Consider the following 20,846-nt stretch of genomic DNA (forward strand, 5'->3'; position numbering starts at 1 on the left):
TTTCTCTTCCTGTGGCCAATATTCCTTCCAGGGGCTGCTTTCCTTTCTTCAACTCTTCTTCCTTTTGGGACTCAGTTGAGGTTGCCACCTCCCCACTGAACGTCTTCAGTGACTGAACCCATCATAACGCTTTTCTACTGTGTTCCCTTTGAGCTCTCTGCTTCTGCCTGTCATTTCAGAGCCAAGCATGGTGGCGCACACCTGTAGTCCTAGCTGCTCAGAAGGCTGGGGCAGGAGGATTGCTTGAGTCTGAGTTGTTGAGCCTAGTCTAGGCAACAGAGCAAGATCCTGTTTCTTAAAAAAAAAAACAAATATTTTAGTTTGACTCACATTATTTTTGTTGGAAGTTTACACATGATGCATGTGGGGACTTTACAGGCAGGGACCGATTGCTAGGTGACAGTACATACCCAACGGGATTTTTGTTTTCATTTTGGACAGGATCTCACTATATTGGCCAGACTGGTCTCAAACTCTGGGTTCCACCGATCCTCCCACATCAGCCTCCCAAAGTGCTGGGATTACAGGTGCGTGCCACTGCACCAGCAGGATTTAAAATGTCCAGGAGAGTCAGTACTATTTGTAGCTCGATTTCTGAGTCACTCTGGGATGTGAGTTTTGATCCTACATTTGGCCTTGTTACAGGTAATCAAAGATAAAACTGCCTCCCACGCAAGTACAGGATGTCATCACACACAGCTGCCTGGTGGATGACGTGACTCCCACCCTCCCAGGAAAATTCTCAGCTCTTGCTCTAAGTTGCCATCAGCCTTCCCAGGGCACGAGGCAGATGTTAGTTTTATGAAAACTTGTCCGAGATACATTTACATGTGTTCTTTCCTTCAGCCTGGTATTTTCTTTGCAAGGGTCCTCCTGGTTGTATGAGCAACAGCAAGCAGCCTCAGACAGCAGTCCCTCGGGGACAATGTTGACCTTGGCAGCACTAAGTCATTGTTAGATCTGAAACATCATCAGCCTTCTTGAAATGACAAACAGAAAGTTTAATTTCAGGCTGGCTATGTGGCTCACGCTTGTAATCTCAACACTTCGAGAGGTAGAGGCAGGAGGATCACTTGAGGCCAGGAGTTTGAGACCAGCCTGGCCAACATAGCAAAACCCTGTCTCTGTTAAAAATACAGAAGTTAGCCAGACATGGTGGCTCACACCTGTAGTCCCAGCTACTCAGGAGGCTGAGGCACAAGAATTGCTTGAACCCAGAAGGCAGAGGCTGCAGTGAGCTGAGATTGTGCCACTGCTGAGCTGAGATGACGCCACTGCACTCCAGCCTGGGTAACAGAGTGAAACTCTGTCTCAAAAAATAATAATAATAATAAATGAATTCGAAAACAAGGCTGGGTTCAGTGGCTCACGCCTGTAATCTCAGCACTTTGGGAGGCCAAGGCAGGTGGATCACCTGAGCTCAGGAGTTTGAGACTAGGCTGGTCAACATGGTGAAACCCCATCTCTACTAAGAATACAAAAATTAGCCAGGCGTGGTGGTGCACATCTGTCATCCCAGCTACTCGGGAGGCTGAGGCAGGAGAATCACTTGAACCTGGGAGGCGGAGGTTGCAGTGAGCTGAGACTGCGCCACTGCGCTCCAGCCTTGGTGACAGAGCAAGACTCTGCCTCAAAAAAAAAAAAAAGAAATTTTAATTTCAAGGATGAGGATGACTTTAGTGTATCAAATAGTGAATATGATTTTACCTTTAATTTTTTTCCCTTTTTTTTTCGTTATCTCCGGTAGTGGCTATAAGCAAACCTTTAATTTTTTTCCCTTTAAGATACAGCATCCTGTTTCTTTCTGCCCTCTACAAATTACCAGAGCACCTGCTGCTATGGGATTAAATTAAAGGAATTGTTATGTTTGGCTACTAACCCCGTTGTAGAGATTGAATATGGAATTTTGTAGTGATTTATTATAATCCTAGTTTTTGGAAGAAAATTTGCATCACTTAGCAGATATTTAAGAGGCTTATAACATTTTATTTCCCTTACACATAAATATGCATTATGTCAGGCATTGGAATGTTTAGCAAACTAATGAAATTTGTAATTTAATTTATCAGATCACAGCATTTAATGAAGAACCATTCAGTGTCAGTTTATGCCGTTAGGTAACAAACAAGATTACATTATTCAGTAATTTATGCAGAAAAGTATTTTATAAATAGTAAAGCATCAAATAAATGCCACTTTTTGTTTTAAAATAATATGTTTAAGAAATAATCCTAAGGGAAAAGGTCTGCTTTGTCGAATAAAGTAATTAAAGCATTTTTTTTTAAACAGAAGAAAAAATAAGGACAAAACAGGGACAGGCAGGAAAATGTCACTGTGTTAGCATCAGCCAGGCTGAGCTGTGCTTCCTGAGCAAGCCCCAGACACCAGCAACTGCACACAGTGAACGGTGGCCCCGCTCCGGCGAAGCTGGCCCTGCATCTGCCTTCTTCCAAGGGTCGTGGTCCTCCAGGCGGTGGCTGCCTGATCCCGCCTGCTTTGCTCTGCGGCTCCACCATCTTGGTTCCTTCTTCTCAGAGCCTGTTGCCAGAACTGGTTGTGGGATCCTGCCTAACTCTAAGGGAATGTGAGGGAGCCATGGAGTGTCTGGGGAGGGCAGTGGTCTCTGCACCACGTTCACCACACCCTGACCACTTCTTCTGTGGAACAGGCTCACAACTCATTCTCCAGGTGGCCCAGGTGAGACTCTGGGGCAGGAAAGCCCTCAGTTCAACTTTGTCATCTTGAACCTGTGTCTTCAGTTGGGAAGAAGCTGGTTTATGCACTGGAGCACATCGTCTACAGTCCTTTGTCTATGTTCTGAAAGGAGGTTGACTATGTCGTGAGCTCTATGTTCTGTGAGCAGCGTTGTTGCTGCCAACTCTGAGATGCTGGCCTGGTGTGTTGCTGTCACCACGTGACTCTGTTAGCATGATCGCCGCCGCCTGTAGTTCTTCGTAGAGCCAGGTTGAGGACTCCATGCAAAATTGTTTCTTAACTAGCATTTGTTTCTTAGCTATTTCTAGAGTTGCTCCTGAAGGTACTTTATTTTGACTGGTACAGATCTTTGCATATGTAATTTAGAGTTCCAGGGAGTTCTGTTTAAACTCCCTAGTAAAATATTCTGTACAAGATCAAGGAAGGAGAAAATACAGTTAATTCTTGGAATAGAGAAATTGTCATCTTTAGAAAATACATAAAGGAATAATGGTAATTTTTATAGCAGTGAATTAATAGTTTTAGGTTGATGTCATAACTGCAGGCACATGATGAGATGTTCACGTGGCAGAGTCATGGCTCTGTGTTTTGCTGCACTCTGTGGGCTGTCATCTGATACCAGTGACAACTGTGCAGGGGCAGCACCTCCTGGTTCTGCACCCTGTGTGGGGCGCCCTCCGCCTGCCCTCCTCTGGCAGCACCACCAGCTAATGGAGCTGCACACCTATTCTTCCATGGTTGAAAGTCAGAATAACCCATCAAAAATAAAAACTGCTTATCGAAAAGCACTATTAAGAAAATGAAGCAAACCACAGACTAGATTTACAATGCACATATCTGAAACAAGGTTGGCGCCTGTGACATACAGAGAACTCCTGTAACTCAGCAGTCAGGAGACAGTCCATTTTTAAATGAGCAAAAGACTTGAACAGGCATTCACAAAAGAAGATATACAGATGCCCATAGCATATTAAAAGATTCCCAGCATCATTCCTTAGCCGGGAAAGGCAAATTAAAGCCACCACAGGATACAACCTCCCTCCTAGAATGGCGGTCATGGAAAAGGTTCAAGGGTGCAGGCAGCCAGAACTCACAGACACAGCCGTGGGTGTGAGCATAGGACAGCCATTCAGGAAACTGGTGGTTTCTTTAAGTGAACCAGGCTGGACACAGTGGCCCACACCTGTAATCCCAGCACTTTGGGAAGCCAAGGTGGATGGATCACTTAAGGTCAGGAGTTCAAGACCAGCATAGTCAACAAGGCAAAACCCTGGCTCTGCTAAAATAAAAAAAAGCCAGCTGTGGTGGCAGGTGCCTGTAATCCCAGCTACTTGGGAGGCTAAAGCATGAGAATCACTTGGATGTGGGAGGTGGAGGTTACAGTGAGCTAAGATTGTGCCAGTGTACTCCAAAGTGAGACTCTGTCTCAAAAAAAAAAAAAAAAGAGTCAAACAGGTACCTATCCTATAGCTAGCAAGTCTACTTCCAGGCATTTATTCAAGGAAATCAACACATGTTCAAAAAAAAAAAAAAGCCTCCCACAAGAGTGATTATGGCCATGTTGCTCCTAATAGTGCATAGTTCAGCAGGTGAACGGAGAACCTTGCCTTGTCATGTGTGTGCAGTGAAGTCATGGGTGGCAGTGAAGAGGAGTGGCACCGTGGTAGCACTTCCCTGCATGGCACTGTGTGGAGGAAGACCGATGCCAGAGCGTGCATGCTGTGCTTCTGCTTTGGGAACCTCTAGACTAGACTGAACTCACCTGTGGGATAGAAGCCAGTTCAACAGGCCGGGCACGGCGGCTCACGCCTTTAATCCCAGCACTTTGAGAGGCCGAGGCAGGCGGATCACCTGAGGTTAGGAGACTAGCCTGGCCAACATGGTGAAACCCCCTCGCTACTAAAAATATAAAAATTAGCTGGACGTGGTGGCAGGTGCCTGTAATCCCAGCTACTCGGGAAGCTGAGGCAGGAGAATTGCTTGAAGCCGGGAGGCTGAGGCTGCAGTGAGCAGAGATTATACCACTGCACTTCAGCCTGGGCAACAGAGCGAGACTGTCTCAAAAAAAAAGACCCAGGAGGCAGAGGTTGCAATGAGCCAAGATTACACCACTGCACTCAAGCCTGGACAACAGAGCGAGTCTCTGTCTCAAAAAAAAAAAAGAAAGAAAGAAAGAAGTCAGTTCAGCAGTTGCCTCAGGGTAGAGGGCATTGACCAGAAGGGAGTCGAGGGAACTTTCTGGGGTGACAAAGTTGTTTAAAACTTTGGGGCGGGCATGGTGGCTTACACCTGTAATCCCAATGCTTTGGGAGGCTGAAATGGGTTGATCACTTGAGGTCAGGAGTTCGAGACCAGCCTGGTCAACTGGTGAAACCCCGTCTCTACTAAAAATACAAATATTAGCTGGGCATGGTGGCACATGCTTGTAATCCCAGCTACTTGGAAGGCTGAGGCATGAGAATTGCTTGAACCCAGGAGGTGGAGGTTGCCGTGAGCCAAGATCACGCCACTGAATGCCAGCCTAGGTGACAGAAAGAGACTCTGTCTCAAAAACAAAACAAAAAAATGGAATTGAACTTAGCCCTGAAGATCTGTGCATTGCGCTGCAGGGAAAGTCTCAGAGGTCAGAGGTTGCTGATTCTGAGGAGCCAGGCTGACCCGCGTCCAAATGGTAGATCCTCCTCTGCCTCCTTGACGGGCTGTCTCCTGCCCAGTGGTCTCATGGGTAAAGTGGGACAGTACTCGCCGTGTGTCATTGTTGTGGGTTTGAGATGAGTGAAGACCTGGCTGACAGCCTGTCCACAGCAGCTACTCAGGAACTGTTGTCGACTGCTGTTCTTTTAGCCAGACTATTAGCAGATGTAATTTCTATTTTTTAAAAACTTCCCATTTCCTTTCCTCTTACAATCAGTCTCAATAGCAATGAGAAATAAAGGAATAATGAATATTATTTGGGAGACTTGGTTTTGTTTTTTTTTTTGTTTTTTCGAGATGGGGCCTCAGTCACCCAGGCTCAAGTGTGGTGGCACCATCATGGCTCACTGCAGCCTCGACTTCCTGGGCCCAAGCGATCTCAGCCTCCCGAGTAGCTGGGACTACAGGCGTGTGCCACCATGCCCAACTCATCTATGTGTGTTTTGTAGAAACAGGGTCTCACTGTGCTGCCCAAATTGGTCTTAAACTTCTGGTTTTAACCGATCTATCCACCATGACCTCCAAAAGTGCTAAGATTACAGGTGTGTGCCACCGTGCCCAGTCAGTTTAATTCTAATTAAGATCAAGATTATCTGTAAATATGGGTTCCCTCTCTCCAGATCCAGAATTGACTGGCATTAGTGCGTGTCTGAGGAAGCTGGCGATGGGACCCACATGGAGGTACTAACCCCAGGGCTTGGTGGTTACGGACACTGTGCCGGCAGCATCTCGACTGCTTTGCCTGTTGCCTGGAAGGGGTGCTGTGTGGTACCTGGCACGTGGCAGAGTGGCCAGAGGCTGTCATAACCCTCAAGCCCAGCCAAGTCCACATAGCCGGTGTGGATGGACTAGGGCAGATCAGGTGACTTGGTGTCCAAGTTCAGTTGCAAATGCCGCCTTTCTTTCTTTGAAGCAGAAAATCAAAGTTCATAGATTAGATGAAAGATGAGTCATTGTGCAAAAAGTAATGACAATGTGTGTACTTTTCTTTGTCTATAGGAGCTGTAAAGTTGACAAGCTTGGCATGTGGAAATCAGCACATCTGGGCCTGTGACTCCAGGGGTGGAGTTTACTTCCGTGTGGGGACTCAGCCTCTCAATCCCAGTCTCATGCTTCCAGCCTGGATAATGATTGAGCCACCTGTCCAGGTAAGCAGGAGTTAGCTGGTGGGAACTCACTCCTCAGTAAGACAGAAACTGAGGATGCTGGGACTGGGAAAAAAGATCCCCGCAGCCTCGAGAGGCCTCCCGGCAGATGGCAGGAGCACGCCCCCAGGTCTCCACACTTGCTCACTGACATCACAGTTGGAATTCGATATTTGTGAAGTTTAGAGCTGAACAGATTGTCACAGATTAGGAGTCAACTCATATTTTTTCTCTTTCAAAATAAAAATATTTTGTGTCTGACTTTTTACTAAGTGAATATTACGTTTTAAATCTGCCTGTATATATTGGAACCTCTATTTTATGATATTAAATCAGTACCGAAAAGTATAAAGAAGAAAGTAAAAGTCACTTCAATTCTTGTCATGGAAAAAATGCCACGTGCCTCTCCCAGTTTGTTGAAGAAATTCCATTTCCTGCCCAGCGCACCCCTGGCCAGCTCCTGCTCTGTTTCAGATGACAGCGCATCCATCCCAGGAGAGTGTCTGTGCTCTGCTGGCTCTCCCAACACTCAGCTCACAAGCAGAAGTCTGATTTTAATGTACTATCTAGTTACCCTTGAAGACCCCACAGACGTGGTTCCCGTGCTGCATAGATTTCTATTGCAGTTCATAACTAGGGGCTGTGGTTTTCTGTTCTTTTTTTTGTTTTTTTGGTTTGTTTTAGGGGCTGTGCTTTTCTGAGACTTGTTTTCACAGCCTCCTGCTAGGCCCCTTTGGTAACTGCTGGAAAACAGGTGAAGGTGCCGTATGTGGACGCAGCAGTGGGGAGGGAGGAATGGTTCCTTGTTGGGCAGAGAAACCTTCAGTGGAGTCAGGAAATAGAGTCGGGTAAATGCCTTTGTGGGTAACTATCCACGTTTTGGGCATGGCGAGGCCTCGGGGATGAGGACACCAGTCCCGCCCACCAGCCCTGGGGAGTGTGGCTCGTGGGAAACCCTTTACTGAAATCAGTATTCGCCTCCAGAGCTCTGTGGAGGCCATCACTAGCAGTCATGGCCACAGGGAGGCTTCTTGTCTCACTGGTGGGTCTTCCTCCTCCACAGGTTTATGGGGAAGATTATGCCTCTGACAGCACTGTGCAAACATGAGGTTGTACATAATGAATTATAATGCACGCTCCCTTTTCCCTCTGCACACAGTGGTGTACTCACAGTGGCATACAGGGAGCAGTCCACCCTGCAGGAGAGGAGCCTTTTTTACTGCCATTGTTCAGCACTACTGGGGTGCAGTGATGATGGAAAGCAAGCCGCTCGTCGTTAGTTTCATTATTGTTCTTAAATTCTCTGGTTACCTTCACCCAAGTGGACTCCTCTGACACATCACTGTCAATACGTTCCTTTTTTTCCTTCTAACTCTTTATATTCTTCCTTTTAAGTTATAACTCGAGTAGCATAAAAATTCAGCCTTCGACAGTATGCAGCTCAGCGTTTCTAGCATATTCACAGAGTGTGCAACAGTTAGGACCAGCCAATTCCAGAATGTTTCATCACTCCAAAAAAAAAAAAAAAAAAGAAAACCCTTACCCATTAGCAGTTACTTCCTTCTCTCACAGAACCCCCAGCCCCTCCACCCATGGCAGCCACTGATCTACTTTCTAATTCTATGGCTTTGCCTATTCTGGACATTTTATATAAATTGGATCACCTAATATGTGGCCTTTTTCATCTGACATCTTGCACTTTGTATCGTGTTTCAGAGTTCATCCACGTTGTAGATATGTCGGTTCTTAATTACTTTTTCCACTAAATAACAGTTCTGTTGTTTGGATAGGCCGCATCAGTTTACCGTTTCACCAGTGGATGGACATTTGCATTGCTTCTGCTCATGGGCTACTGTGAGTAATGCTGCTGTCCACATTTGTGTGCAAGTCTTTAGGGAGGATGTATGCTCTCAGTTCTGTTGCGTGGAATTGCAGGTCTTATGGGGATTGATTCTGTGTTGAACTTATTAATATTATTTTGACAAAGTCTCCCTCTCGTCCAGGCTGGAGTGCAGTGAGGCGATCTCAACTCACTACAACCTCTGCCTCCCAGGTTTAAGTGATTCTCCTGCCTCAGCCTCCCAGGTAGCGGGGATTACAGACACACACCACCACACACCCGGTTTACTTTTTGTATTTTTAGTAGAGACGGTTTCACCATGCTGGCCAGGCTGGTCTCAAACTCCTGACCTCAGGTGATCCACCCGTCTCAGCCTCTGAAAGTGCTGGGATTACAGGCGTGAGCCACCGCGCCCTGCCGTGTTGAATTTTTTAAGGATGTCGAAGTATTTTTCGCAGTGGCCACACCATTGCATGTTCCATCAGCAAGAGACAAGAATTTTTGTTTTCCCATCCTCACCAAAAACAAACTTTATCCAATTTTTTTTTTCTTTTGAGACAACGTTTTGCTCTTGTTGCCCAATGTGGAGTGCAATGGTGTGATCTTGGCTCACTACAACCTCCACCTCCTGGGTTCAGGCAGTTCCCCTGCCTGAGACTACAGGCACGTGCTACCATGCCCAGGTAAATTTTTTTGTATTTTTGGTAGAGACAGGGTTTCACAATATTGGCCAGGCTGGTCTCAAACTACTGACCTTTGGTGATCCACCTGCCTTGGCCTCCCAATGTGCTAGGATTACAGGCGTGAGCCACCGCACCCCAGCCCTTATTGTTGAGTTTTATGTAAGAGTTCTTAATGTAATCTGGGTACTAGACCATTATGAGATATATGATTTGCAAGTATTTTCTTCCATTCTCTGCATTGTCTTTTACTTTCTCTATTATCTTTGATGCACAAATATTTTTATTTTTATTTTTATTTATTTTGAGACGGAGTTTCGCTCATGATCTCGGCTCACCGCAACCTCCGCCTCCTGGGTTCAGGCAATTCTCCTGCCTCAGCCTCCTGAGTAGCTGGGACTACAGGCACGAGCCACCATGTCCAGCTAATTTTTTGTATTTTTAGTGGAGACGGGGTTTCACCATGTTGACCAGGATGGTCTCTATCTCTTGACCTCGTGATCCACCCACCTTGGCCTCCCAAAGTAAATATTTTTATTTCTTTGAAGTCCAGTTTATTTTTTCTTCAGTTGCTTCTGCTTTTAGTTTCCTAATCTGAGGTCACAAAGAGTTACCCATTTTCTTCCAGCAGTTTTATAGTTTTAGCTCTTACATTAAATGCTTCATCCATTTTGAGTTAATTTTTGTATATGGTCTGAGACGTGTCCAAATGAATTGTTACATGTGGATATCCAATTGTACCAGCACCATTTATTGAAAAGACTATTCTGTCTGCATTAAATTATCTTAACACCCTTGTCAGAATCAATTGATCATAAATATAGGGGGTCACTACTGCACTCTTAGTTCTGTTCCAGTGATCTGTGTATCTGTCCTTATCCTACACTGTCCTGATTAGTTAGCTTTGTCGTCAAGTTTGAAATCAGGAAGTATGAGTCCTCCAACTTTTTCTTTTTCAACATTGTTTTGGCTACATGAAGTCCCTCCGCCATCCATGTGAATTTGAGAATAAGTTTGTCGATTTCTGAAAAAAAAAAAAACTGGAATTTTGAAAGGAATTGTGTTGAATCAGTAGAACAATTTGGAAGATGTTCCAGTCTGTGAACAGGGGATTTCTTCGCACTTATTTAGATCTCCTTTACTTTCCTTCGGTGTTCGGCGGCTTTTGGAGGATATGTTTGATGCTGTTTCCGTTTGTTTCTACGTTCGTTCGTTCTTTGGATACTATTGTAAAAGTAACTGTTCCCTTCATTTTCAGATTGCTCACTGTAGTATAGATTTCTGTATGCTGACGCTGTGTCTGGCAACCTTGCTAAACTTGTTTATTGGGTCTAAAAAATTTTTGTAGATTCCTTTGCATTTTCCATAGATGAGATCACGGCTTCTGATAGGGGCTGCCGATCGAGATACTTTGACTTCTTCCTTCCTCTCTGGATGTCTTTTATTTTATTGTCTTGCCTGATTGCCTGGTTGGAATTTCTAGTACAGTGTTGAATAGAAGTGGTGAGAATGGGCATCCTTTTCTTATTTCTGATCTTAAGGGGAAGACATACAGTTTTTTACCATTAAATATGATGTGAGCAGCTGGGTGAGGTGGCTCATGCCTATAATCCAAGAACTTTGGGAGGCTGAGGTGGGTGGATCACCTGAGGTCAAGAGTTTGAGACCAGCCTGACCAACATGGAGAAACCCTGTCTGTACTCAAATTACAGTATTAGCCGGGTGTGGCAGTGCATGCCTGTAATCCCAGCTACTCGGGAGGCTGAGGCAGGAGAATCACTTGAACCTGGGAGGCGGAGGTTGTGGTGAGCTGAGATCGCCCATTGCACTCCCTGGGCAACAAGAGCAAAACTCCATCTCAAACACACACACACACACACACACACACACACACACACACACTTGATGTGAGCTTTGTGTTTTCTTAGGTTTCCTTTATTAAGTTGAAGTTCCCTTCCATCTCTAGAAGGAATTCTAGGAGTTCCTTTCTGTTCCTAGTTTGTTGAGTGTTTTTTATGATAAAAGGGTGTTGGGTTTTGTCAAATGCTTTTTCTATGCCTATTGAGATGGTCGTGTGGGTTTTTTCCTTTATTAATATGCTACATTATACTGGTGGAGTTTTATATGTTGAAACACATTTTCATTATTTTCATTCCTGGGATAAAAATCCCAGTTGGTCATGACATGTAATCCTTTGTATGTACATGTTGCTGGACTTGGTTTGCTGAGGTTTTGTTGAGAATTTTGTGTCTGTATTCATAAGAGATACTGGTCTTCGGTTTTCTTTTCATGTGTTTGTCTGGTTTGGGTGTCAAGGTAATGCTGGCCTCGTAGAATGCACTGGGAAGTGTTTCCTTCTTTTCTGCTTTTGGGAAGAGTTTCTGAAAGATCGGTGTTATTTTTTAACATTTGTCAGGATTCATCATCCCATCCATGAATTCATGTAGCCATGTAGGCCTCAGCATTTTTTGTGGGAAATTTTTTTGATTACTGGTTCAATCTCTTTATTCCTTATAGATCTATTCAGATTTTTTTTTTTTTTTTGAGATGGAGTCTCGCTCTGTCACCCAGGCTGGAGTGTATCAGCATGATCTCAAATGACTGCAACCTCCATCTCCCTGGTTCATGCAGTTCTCCTGCCTCAGCCCCCCTAGTAGTCGGGACTACAGACACGCACCACCACACCTGGGTAATTTTTGTATTTTTAGTAGAGACAGGGTTTCACAATGTTGGCCAGGCTAGTCTTGAACTCCTGACCTGAAATGATCCACCCGCCTTAGCCTCCCAAAGTGCTAGGATTATAGGCATGACCCACTGTGCCCAACCTATTCATTCAGCATTGTCTATCCTCCTCCTCCTCCTCCTCCTCCCCCTTCTTCTTCTTCTTCTTCTTCTTCTTCTTCTTCTTCTTTCGCTTTTGTTGCCCAGGCTGGAGTGCAATGGCGCCATCTCAGCTCACTGCAATCTCTGCCTCCCAGGTTCAAGCAAGTCTCCTGCCTCAGCCTCCCAAGTAGCTGGGGTTACAGGCATGTATCACCACACCTGGCTAATTTTGTATTTTCAGTAGAGACAGGGTTTCACCATGTTGGTCAGGCTGGTCTTGAACTCCTAACCTCAAGTGATCCACCTGCCTCAACCTCCCAAAGTACTGAGATTACAGGCATAAGCCACTGCGTCCGGCCTGTATTTCTTCTTGATTCAATCTGAATATTTTATTTTTTCTAGGAATTTGTTCATTTCATAGATTGTATCTAATTTATTGGGATCCAATTGTTCATAGTATTCTTCTGCAATACTTTTTATTTCTGTGAAGGTGGTAATGTCCCCTGTTTCTGATTTTAATAATTTGACTTGGCTGGGCTCAGGGGCTCATGTCTGTAATTCCACTTTGGAAGGTTGAGGCAGGAAGACTACTTGAACCTAGGAGTTCAAGACCAGCCTGGGCAACATAGCAAGACATCATCTCCACCAAAAGAAATACATAAATAAAATAACCTGGGCCTGGTAGTGCATCTGTAGTCCCAGCTACTTAGGAGGCTAAGCTAGGAGAATTGCTTGAGCCCAGGAGTTCAAGGCTGCAGTGAGCTGTGATGCCAGCTTTATTGCCAGTTGCCACTGTACTCCAGCCTGGGCAACAGAAGACTCGAATAGTAATAATAATTTGAATCTTCTCTCATTTTTTCTTAGTCAGCCTAGCTAAAGGTTTGTGGATTTCGCCGCCCTTTTCAAAACGGCTCCTTTTGGTTTCCTTGCTTTTTCTCTGTTGTTTTTCTGTTCTGTGTTTCTTCTATTTCCACTCTGTTACTTCCTCTACACATTCTTATGCACAGTGCTTTGCTTGATGGAGATACTCCTCTGGTAGCTCCAAGGAATGTTTGTCACAATTACCACGTACATGTGGAAGACCTGTGGTAACATTGGACAATGAGTAGAATCCCAGTTAAGGCAGGCCAGTGTTAATAAAGGGCTGCTGAGTGCAAGAGCAAGATTTGCAGGACATGTTATGGCAAAAAACGTTGTTGAGTGGGTTGAGCGCCCATATGCCTTGCCTCCTCCTTTTCCCAGCAAGCCAGAGGCCAGGATGCAGGAGAGGAGGGCAGACAGTGAGCTGCCAGGCTTAGCCTTCAGTGGGGCTGGAGCCACCCTTGCCTCAACTTATGTGCACCCCTCTGCAGCCATGGGGCCACACAGGTACCTAGCAAAAGGGTTATATGGAGAACTGTGTCCAACCACAAATTCCTGTCCCTGTCTCCATGTAGACTCTAGAATAACCTCTAGGAAGCAAAGCTAAAATGGGAGAAGAGAACTTTGCTTAAAGTGCTCTATTGACTGTGGTGATCAACAGCTTTGCCCAGGAAAAAGGCCAAAGTAGAACAAATTCACATGAAAGGCCCTCAGAGCTGTGCTCTGAATAAAGTAGTGATTGCTAAATGGGATGTTAAGCATTAACTATTTCAAGTAGTTCTGCTGAATAGAGCCACATTTTCTCATTCAGTTAGCTTTTAGTGTGCTATAGAAGACATTCACTTTGCCATGGATTCTGTAGATACAAAATGCTTTTCAAGTTGGTTTCTGTGGGAAAGAAATCAGGCTTCACGTGTGCATAGATCTTTCTACTGCACTTTGCCAAGCACTGCCTTATCCTTAACCCTTTTTTACCCCAGAAAATAGGAAAGTCAGAAAATAGAATAGTTCTCCCTACTTTACAAGGAAATCTGTTACCCAGACAGTTGATCAACTTGCCCAGGAGCCCAAACCTGGTGTGTGCCAAGCCCAGGCAGGGACCCAGGCCCCCAGCTCGCAGGTGCTGCCCCTGCTGAGGCTCCCCTGGGCTGAGGAAGGTGCTTATCCCGGGCTGCTGGCACTGGCGGTTGTTTGCTGAGATCAGAAGTGAAGACAGGCTCTGCTGCCATGCACTCACGTTGTGCCAGGCTAATGCCTGAAGAACACCTATCTATCCGTCCTCACATCAGCCTGGGAAGTGGCTGCTTCTGTCCCCATTTGACATAGGAGAAAACCCTGGCTCAGGGGTTCAGAAAGTTGCCTGTGGCCTCATAGCGGGCAGGCAGCAGGACTGGGACATAGACCCAGGTTGTGTGACACCTGCCTCTGCCCCTCCCATGGCTCTGAGGTCCGCGGCCTGGGCCAGGGCCAACTGCAGGATGGCAGCAAGCGCCAGGTTATGGCAACATGTCCTAGGCTCAGGGACCTCGCATGTGGTATTTTAGGACAAAGCCTACACACTCGAATCTTTAAATGGCAGAGGGTCCTGAGAATGAGCCCAGGAGTGAGGAGAGACGGGGGTTCACTCAGAGGACTGGAATGCGGGATGAGCTGGAATGCGGGATGGACTGGAATGCGGGATGGACTGGAATGCGGGACGGACTGAGCTGGTGGACTCTGAGGACTGGAGAGCGGTGGGTACGTTTTGATCGCGTTTACCGTCTTTCTACCGTGTTTTATTTGTTCTCCTACTTGCGCTTCGTCCGCACAGAGGATGCATTTGCCGTGGAAATAGAGACGGAGGCCGGGGATAGATGCTCATGGCACACGAATGAAGTGAAGCCACAGAAATCTCAAAATCAGCATCAGCTTCTCTGTTGAGTTTCGTCCCTTATTCTCTTCTCTGGGAAGATGCCCCTCCTGTAGTAGTTTTGCAGTAAAGTTTTAACAAAGTACTCAAAACAAATGGCTCAGTTTTCAGACTTGCTAACACTTGGAAGGGTTTGAAGAAAATATTTATAGTGTGTTTACCATCTTCAGAGTCTGGAGTTTGCTGTTTGAGTTAGAGAATTTTCTGTGTATGTTGGAGGTACCTCTCGTGCGAGCATAGTTGGTGTGAATTTTGTCATTCTGTATGCCCCATGTGCTTGAGTAGAAGAGGCGTCTGTTCTCACTGTGCTTACAGTGGACTCTGAAATGGAAGCTATGGTGTGCTTCCAATTTCGTAAAACAAAACTAAAATCCCACTAGGCTGGGTGCAGTGGCTCATGCCTATAATCCCAGCACTTTGGGAGGCCAAAGTGGGAGGATCACGTGAGCCCAGGTGTTCAAAATCAGCCTAGGCAACACAGTGAGATCCCATAGCTACAAGTAATTTTAAAAATTAGCCAGGTGTGGTGCCTTAGACCTGTGGTCCCAGCTACTCGGGAGGCTGAGGTGGGAGGATCACTTGAGCCCAGGAGGTCAAGGTTGCAGTGAGCTGTGATTGCACCACTGCACTGCAGCTGGGCAACAGAGCAAGACCCTGTCTTACTCAATTAATAAACAAAAAATACATGGGGAGAAATGTCAGATATAGGTGATAGGATGGAGAGAGCAAACCACTTTGCCATGTATGTACCTATGCAACAATCCTGTATGATCTGCACATGTACCCCAGAACCTAAAGTACATTAAAAAAAGCCATCACTTCAAAATGAATTTTAAAATAACTAAATAAATAGATAATAAATTAAAAATAACTTCCCACTGAAAACCTAGAAGAGGGTCATCTACAGCAAAGATGACTATTTTGATCCAGGGATTATAAGTGATTACAATACTCTCTATTTACCACATTTTCCCATAATGGGCAGAAAATTTTTTTTCATAATCGGGGAGAAAAATACGTGTATTTTATGAGGGACCCATCTTCTGTTGGTCAGTGAACAACCTTTCTTCTCCAAGGCACGTCTCTGACCTACCCAGTTCATATAAAGCTGAATCCTAGTAGGTCCCTCTTCCCTCTCCCCCAAGATTATAGAGCCAGAAGGAGACTGGAAAACACGTAACCTTGCCACTCAACCTCTGCAGGTGAGGAAAGCAAGACCTGGCAAAAGCGAGGTTCCTGGGCTCAGGGTGGCCAGTGGTTGTGCCCGGACTCCTCAGCCCCTCATCCTCAAGGCCCACAGTATACGGAGCAGCGGCAAAGGCAGTCCCATCCAGGGACACTCACAGGCTACCCTAGAGACACACATGCAAACTCCTGGCCCCTGTGCTTCTAGAGCTGTGGGCGGAGTGCCACGAATCCAGCTGGAGAGGGCCTCGGAGTGGTCAGAGGATCTCACAGGAGGTGGCAGTGGCAGAAGAAAGGCAAGCAGCAGTGTGGCAGGCAGGACAGAGGGGACAGGAGGTACAGGCACTCAGCAGAAGGCACCCTTGCCCAGGGTGCAGGAAGGGGCTAGATTGGGAGGCCAGCACAGGCCAGAGCAGGGAATCCTGAGCTGATACATTGGCATTGCTCCTGAAAAGCTTGAAGAGCTTGAAGCCAGGCAAGTGGCCTGGTTAGACCATGTTTGAGGAAGAAGCCTGTGACACAATTTCCTGTGACCAGCCAGGGGGTCTTCTGCTGGAGGGATCACATGCACCCATAAGTAGGTCATATACCCAGGAGTGTTTTGCCTCAGATATGGAGCAGAACTAGCCTGACACTAAATGCAGCGCTGGTCCTACCTACCGGAGCTTAAAAGCAAGACTTCGAAGAATCAAATTGTTTCGGAGTAATTAACAGCATCTCAGAACAAAGCTCAAGAATATTTACAGATTGCAAAAATATCCAACATCAACAAGGTAAAATTCACATGGGCAACCAATTAACATTTACCCGGCAAGCAGAGAAGCAGGAAGATAGACTTCCAATGAAGGGGGAAGAAATCCATCAATAGGAGCTGACCCAGAAATGATACAAATGGTAAGATTTATAAACAGGACATTAAAACAGTTGTTATGCCCTTATGTATTCAAGAAGCTAGTAGAGAGATTCAACTTGTTAAGCAGAAAAATGGGAGATACAAAAACTTCAGGCTAGGCAAGGCACACAGCGGCTCACACCTACAATCTCAGCACTTTGGGAGGCCGAGGTGGGCAGACCACCTGAGGTCAGGAGTTCAAGACCAGCCTGGCCAACATGGCAAAACCTCATCTCTACTAAAAATACAAAAATTAGGCAAGCGTGGAGGTGCACACCTGTAATCCTAGCTACTCAGGAGGCTGACGCAGGAGAATCGCTTGAACCTGAGAGGCAGAGGTTGCAGTGAGCTGAGATTGCATCACTGGACTCCAGCCTGGGTGACAGAGCAAGACTCTGTCTCAAAATAAAAACAAAAAACAAAAAAAACAGGCCAGGCATGGTGGCTCATGCCTATGATCCCAGCACTTTGGGAGGCCGAGGCGTGTGGATCACCTTAGGTCAGGAGTTTGAGATCAGCCTAACATGGTGAAACCCTGTCTCTATTAAAAAGACAAAATTAGCAGGTGCAGCGGCACATGCCTGTAACCCCAGGTACTTGGGAGGCTGAAGCAGGAGAATCGCTTGAACCTGGGAGGCAGAAGTTGCGATGAGTTGAGATCGTGCCATTGGACTGCAACCTAGGTAACAAGAGCAAAACTCTGTCTCAAAACAACAGCAACAACCACAACAAAAAAACCCTCCAGGCTGGGTGTAGTGGCTCATGCCTACAATCCCAGCACTCTGGGAGGCTGAGCTGAGAAAATTGCTTGAGCTCAGGAGTTCAAGATGAGCCTGAGCAAGATGACAAGACCTCACCTCTAAAAAAAAAAAAACAAAAAAAAAAACCAGAACTTCAATCAAACTTGTAGGGATTAAAATTGCAATGTCTGAACTGAAAAATGCACTGGATGAGATTAATGGCAGCATAGAAATTGCAGAAGAAAAGAGTAGTGAGCTTGAAGACAACAGCAGTGAAAAACCCATCCGCACTGAAGCCCAGAGAGAAAACAGACTGGCGAATGTTCAGAGAATCAATGAGCACAGGGCCTCACGTAAGTGAAATCGAAGTCTTAAGGGAGGGAAGAAGGGTGACGGGAAAAAAAGATTTAAAGAAGAAATACAGCTGAAAGTTGTCCAGATTTGATGAAATAATTATGCTAAGTCAAGATGCCAGACAAAGAATGCATATGTATCCTTCTGTTTATACAAAATTTGTATATCCCTCATACCTGTAATCCCAACACTTTGGGAGGCTGAAGTGAGCAGATCACTTGAGCCCAGGAGTTTGAGACTAGCCTCAGCAACATGGCAAAACCCCATCTGTACAAAAAATACAAAAAGTAGCTGAGTGTGGTGGTGCACACCTGTGGTCGCAGCTGCTTAGGAGGCTGAGGTGGGAGGATCCCCTGAGGCCAGGAGGCAGAGACTGTAGTGAGTCATGCATGATGGCTGTCATTTCACTCCAGCCTGGGTGACAGAGCAAGACCATGTCTCAACAAAAACCTCATTTATATAAAATATTTTAAAATGCTAACACAGGCTGAGTGTGGTGGCTCACACCTGTAATACCTGCAATTTTGGAGGCCAAGGTGGGCAGATCACCTGAGGTCAGGAGTTTGAGACCAGCCTGGCCAACATGGTGAAACCCCATCTCCGCTAAAAATACAAAAATCAGGTGGGTTTGGTGGTGTGCACCTGTAATCCCAGCTACTTGGGAGGCTAACCCAGGAGAATCGCTTGAACCCTGGAGGCAGAGGTTGCAGTGAGCTGAGATACCGCCACTGCACTCTAGCTTGGGAAACAGAATGAGACTCCATCCCCCCCCCCAAAAAAGAAAGAAAATAAAAGATAAAATAAGAATGGTTAAAAAGAAAGAAAGAAAGAAAATGCTAACACAGATCAGTGCTTACTCAAGGCCTGACAGAAATTTCAAAGGGGAGACGTGGCAGGGGCTTAGTAAGTGTATGCAGATGTCAGAGCCTAGCTAATCACGTACTTTAAATGTGTGCATTTCGTGGTATGTCAGTATACTTCTGTGGAGCTGTTTTTGTTTTTGTTTTTTAGAGACAGAGTCTCACTCAGTTGGCCAGGCTGGAGTGCAGTTGGGTGATCATGGCTCACTGGAAGCTCAAACTCCAAGGTCAAGCCGTCTTCCCGTCTCAGCCTCCAAGCAGCTAGGACACTGCAGGCATGCACCACCACGCCTAGCTAATTAAAAAAAAAGCATGTACAGACATAGTCTTGGTATATTGCCCAGGCTGGTCTTGGACTCCTGGCCTCAAGCAAGCCTCCTGCCACAGCGTCCCAAGGTGCTGGGATTACAGAGACCCACCATGCCTGGCCTCTGTAGAGTTGTTGTAAATATTAAAATATAAACAAAAAACTTTAAATGGGCCGGGAATGGTGCCTTATGCCTATAATCCCAGTACTTTGGGAGGTTGAGGCAGGTAAATTGCTTAAGCTCAGGAGCTTGAGACCAGCTTGGATATTATCGTGAAACCCCATCTCTATGAAAATAGAAAAAATTAGCCAGGGTGGCGGCATGGGCCTGTCGTTGCAGCTACTCGGGAGGTTGAGGCTGCAGTGAGCTGTGATCATGCCAGTGCACTCCAGGCTGGGTGACATAACAAGACCCCGTCTCGAAAAAAAAATTTTAATGAGCATTATAGGATACTCTACATTGTGTTGGACTTCCAGAGGGAACAGAAATGAGTGAAGCTGGCTGAGCATGGTGGCTCACACCTGTAATCCCAGTACTTTTGGGAGCTGAGGCAGGTGGATGGCCTGAGCTCAGGAGTTTGAGACCATTCTGAGAAACATGATGAAAACCCATCTCTACCAAAACTACAAAAAAATTAGCCAGCTTTGGTGGATCACACCAGTAATCCCAGCTACTCGGGAGGCTGAGATGGGAGCACTGCTTGAGCCCAGGCAGTGGAGATTGCAGTGAGCTGAGATCATGCCACTGCACTCCAGCTTGGGTGACAGAGTAAGACCCTGTCTCAAAAAAAAAAAAACGGAAATGAGTGAAGCTTTTTTTGGAGTTAAGTGACTAAAAGTTAAATGACCAAAAGAAGAGCAGGGCAGGAGGTTATAGACGCAACCATGAAAAAGATGCAGACCCCCGGGGTCCCAAACCTGGTTTCTGTGGATGGACAGTATTTGAAATGGGACTTCAGACTCAATGGGCATTTTCAGTGACCAGCAAGTAAAGAGGTTTGGCCCAGTGTTTCTGAGTAGGGAAGAGTGCTCCTCCCTGCTGCCTGGGAGGATCGTCTGCTGCTGGGGACCACCCTGAGAACTGTGAGCCATTAGCTCTGTGGGCTTCTGGGCTCCAAATTTTAGCAGTGAACCTCTAGGAGTGAAGAATGCAGAAAGGGTGTTCTGGGAAACAAGATTTGAGAGGTCCTCTGCGTCGTCTTTGGAGGATCTTGACTCTCAGGCTAAGAGTTTGCGGCTAATTCTGTGGGCGGTGGGTGTTATTGGAGGCTCTTGAGCAGGGCCTCACAGGACCCAAATGGGGAAGGTCTGCAGTGAGCTGTGGAAATTCTTTGGCCTGATTCGCTGGATTCGTGGTGCATATCTGTGAGAGGCAGGGTTGGGATGGAGTCGACATGGGGACCCTGACATGGATTGTTTTGGGGCAGAGGAAGCCAGTTCATGCTGGCGTCCCAGCCTGAGTCTTATTCTGTTATCTCATTAATCCCCTTCTGCTGACTGGACGGTCGCCTCTACAGGTGCCTCTTGGTCACCTTGATCCAGCCTCACTGAGCCGGCATTGCTTGTGTCCATGATGCGGCGTAAGACTTCCTTCCCAGCTGGCCTGCATGCAGAGGCCTTGCAGAGGCATTGGGAAGGTGGCACGCGGCCATTTCCAGCAGTGGGGCAGGGAGAATGCACATGTCGGAGCCCTGCCAGCCGGGACTGTTCCTAATCGTGGCCAGAGTCTGTTACTTACAATCAGAAGAACTTGAACTAATACTGGTTTTTGGCCTGTGGATTCAAGTGACCTTGGAAATGTTGCTTAAACTCACTGGCCTCTCACTTTCATTTTCTGTTAG

General features: G+C 46.2%; 1 protein-coding gene across 5 annotated transcripts in view; it reads left to right on the forward strand.

The window, feature by feature from the left end:
- Positions 1–20,846, forward strand: part of TECPR2 (tectonin beta-propeller repeat containing 2) — a 129,992-nt gene that overhangs the window by 92,590 nt on the left and 16,556 nt on the right. For all 5 annotated transcript variants that reach the window (XM_002754294.7, XM_035261565.3, XM_078335793.1 and 2 more), the window contains one exon: positions 6,409–6,557. In XM_002754294.7, coding sequence (XP_002754340.2) covers positions 6,409–6,557 — 149 coding nt within the window. The remainder of the gene's footprint in view (positions 1–6,408; positions 6,558–20,846) is intronic.

The sequence above is a fragment of the Callithrix jacchus genome, chromosome 8, assembly GCF_049354715.1.
Source record: "Callithrix jacchus isolate 240 chromosome 8, calJac240_pri, whole genome shotgun sequence".
In the NCBI taxonomy this organism is placed as follows: Eukaryota; Metazoa; Chordata; class Mammalia; order Primates; family Cebidae; genus Callithrix; species Callithrix jacchus.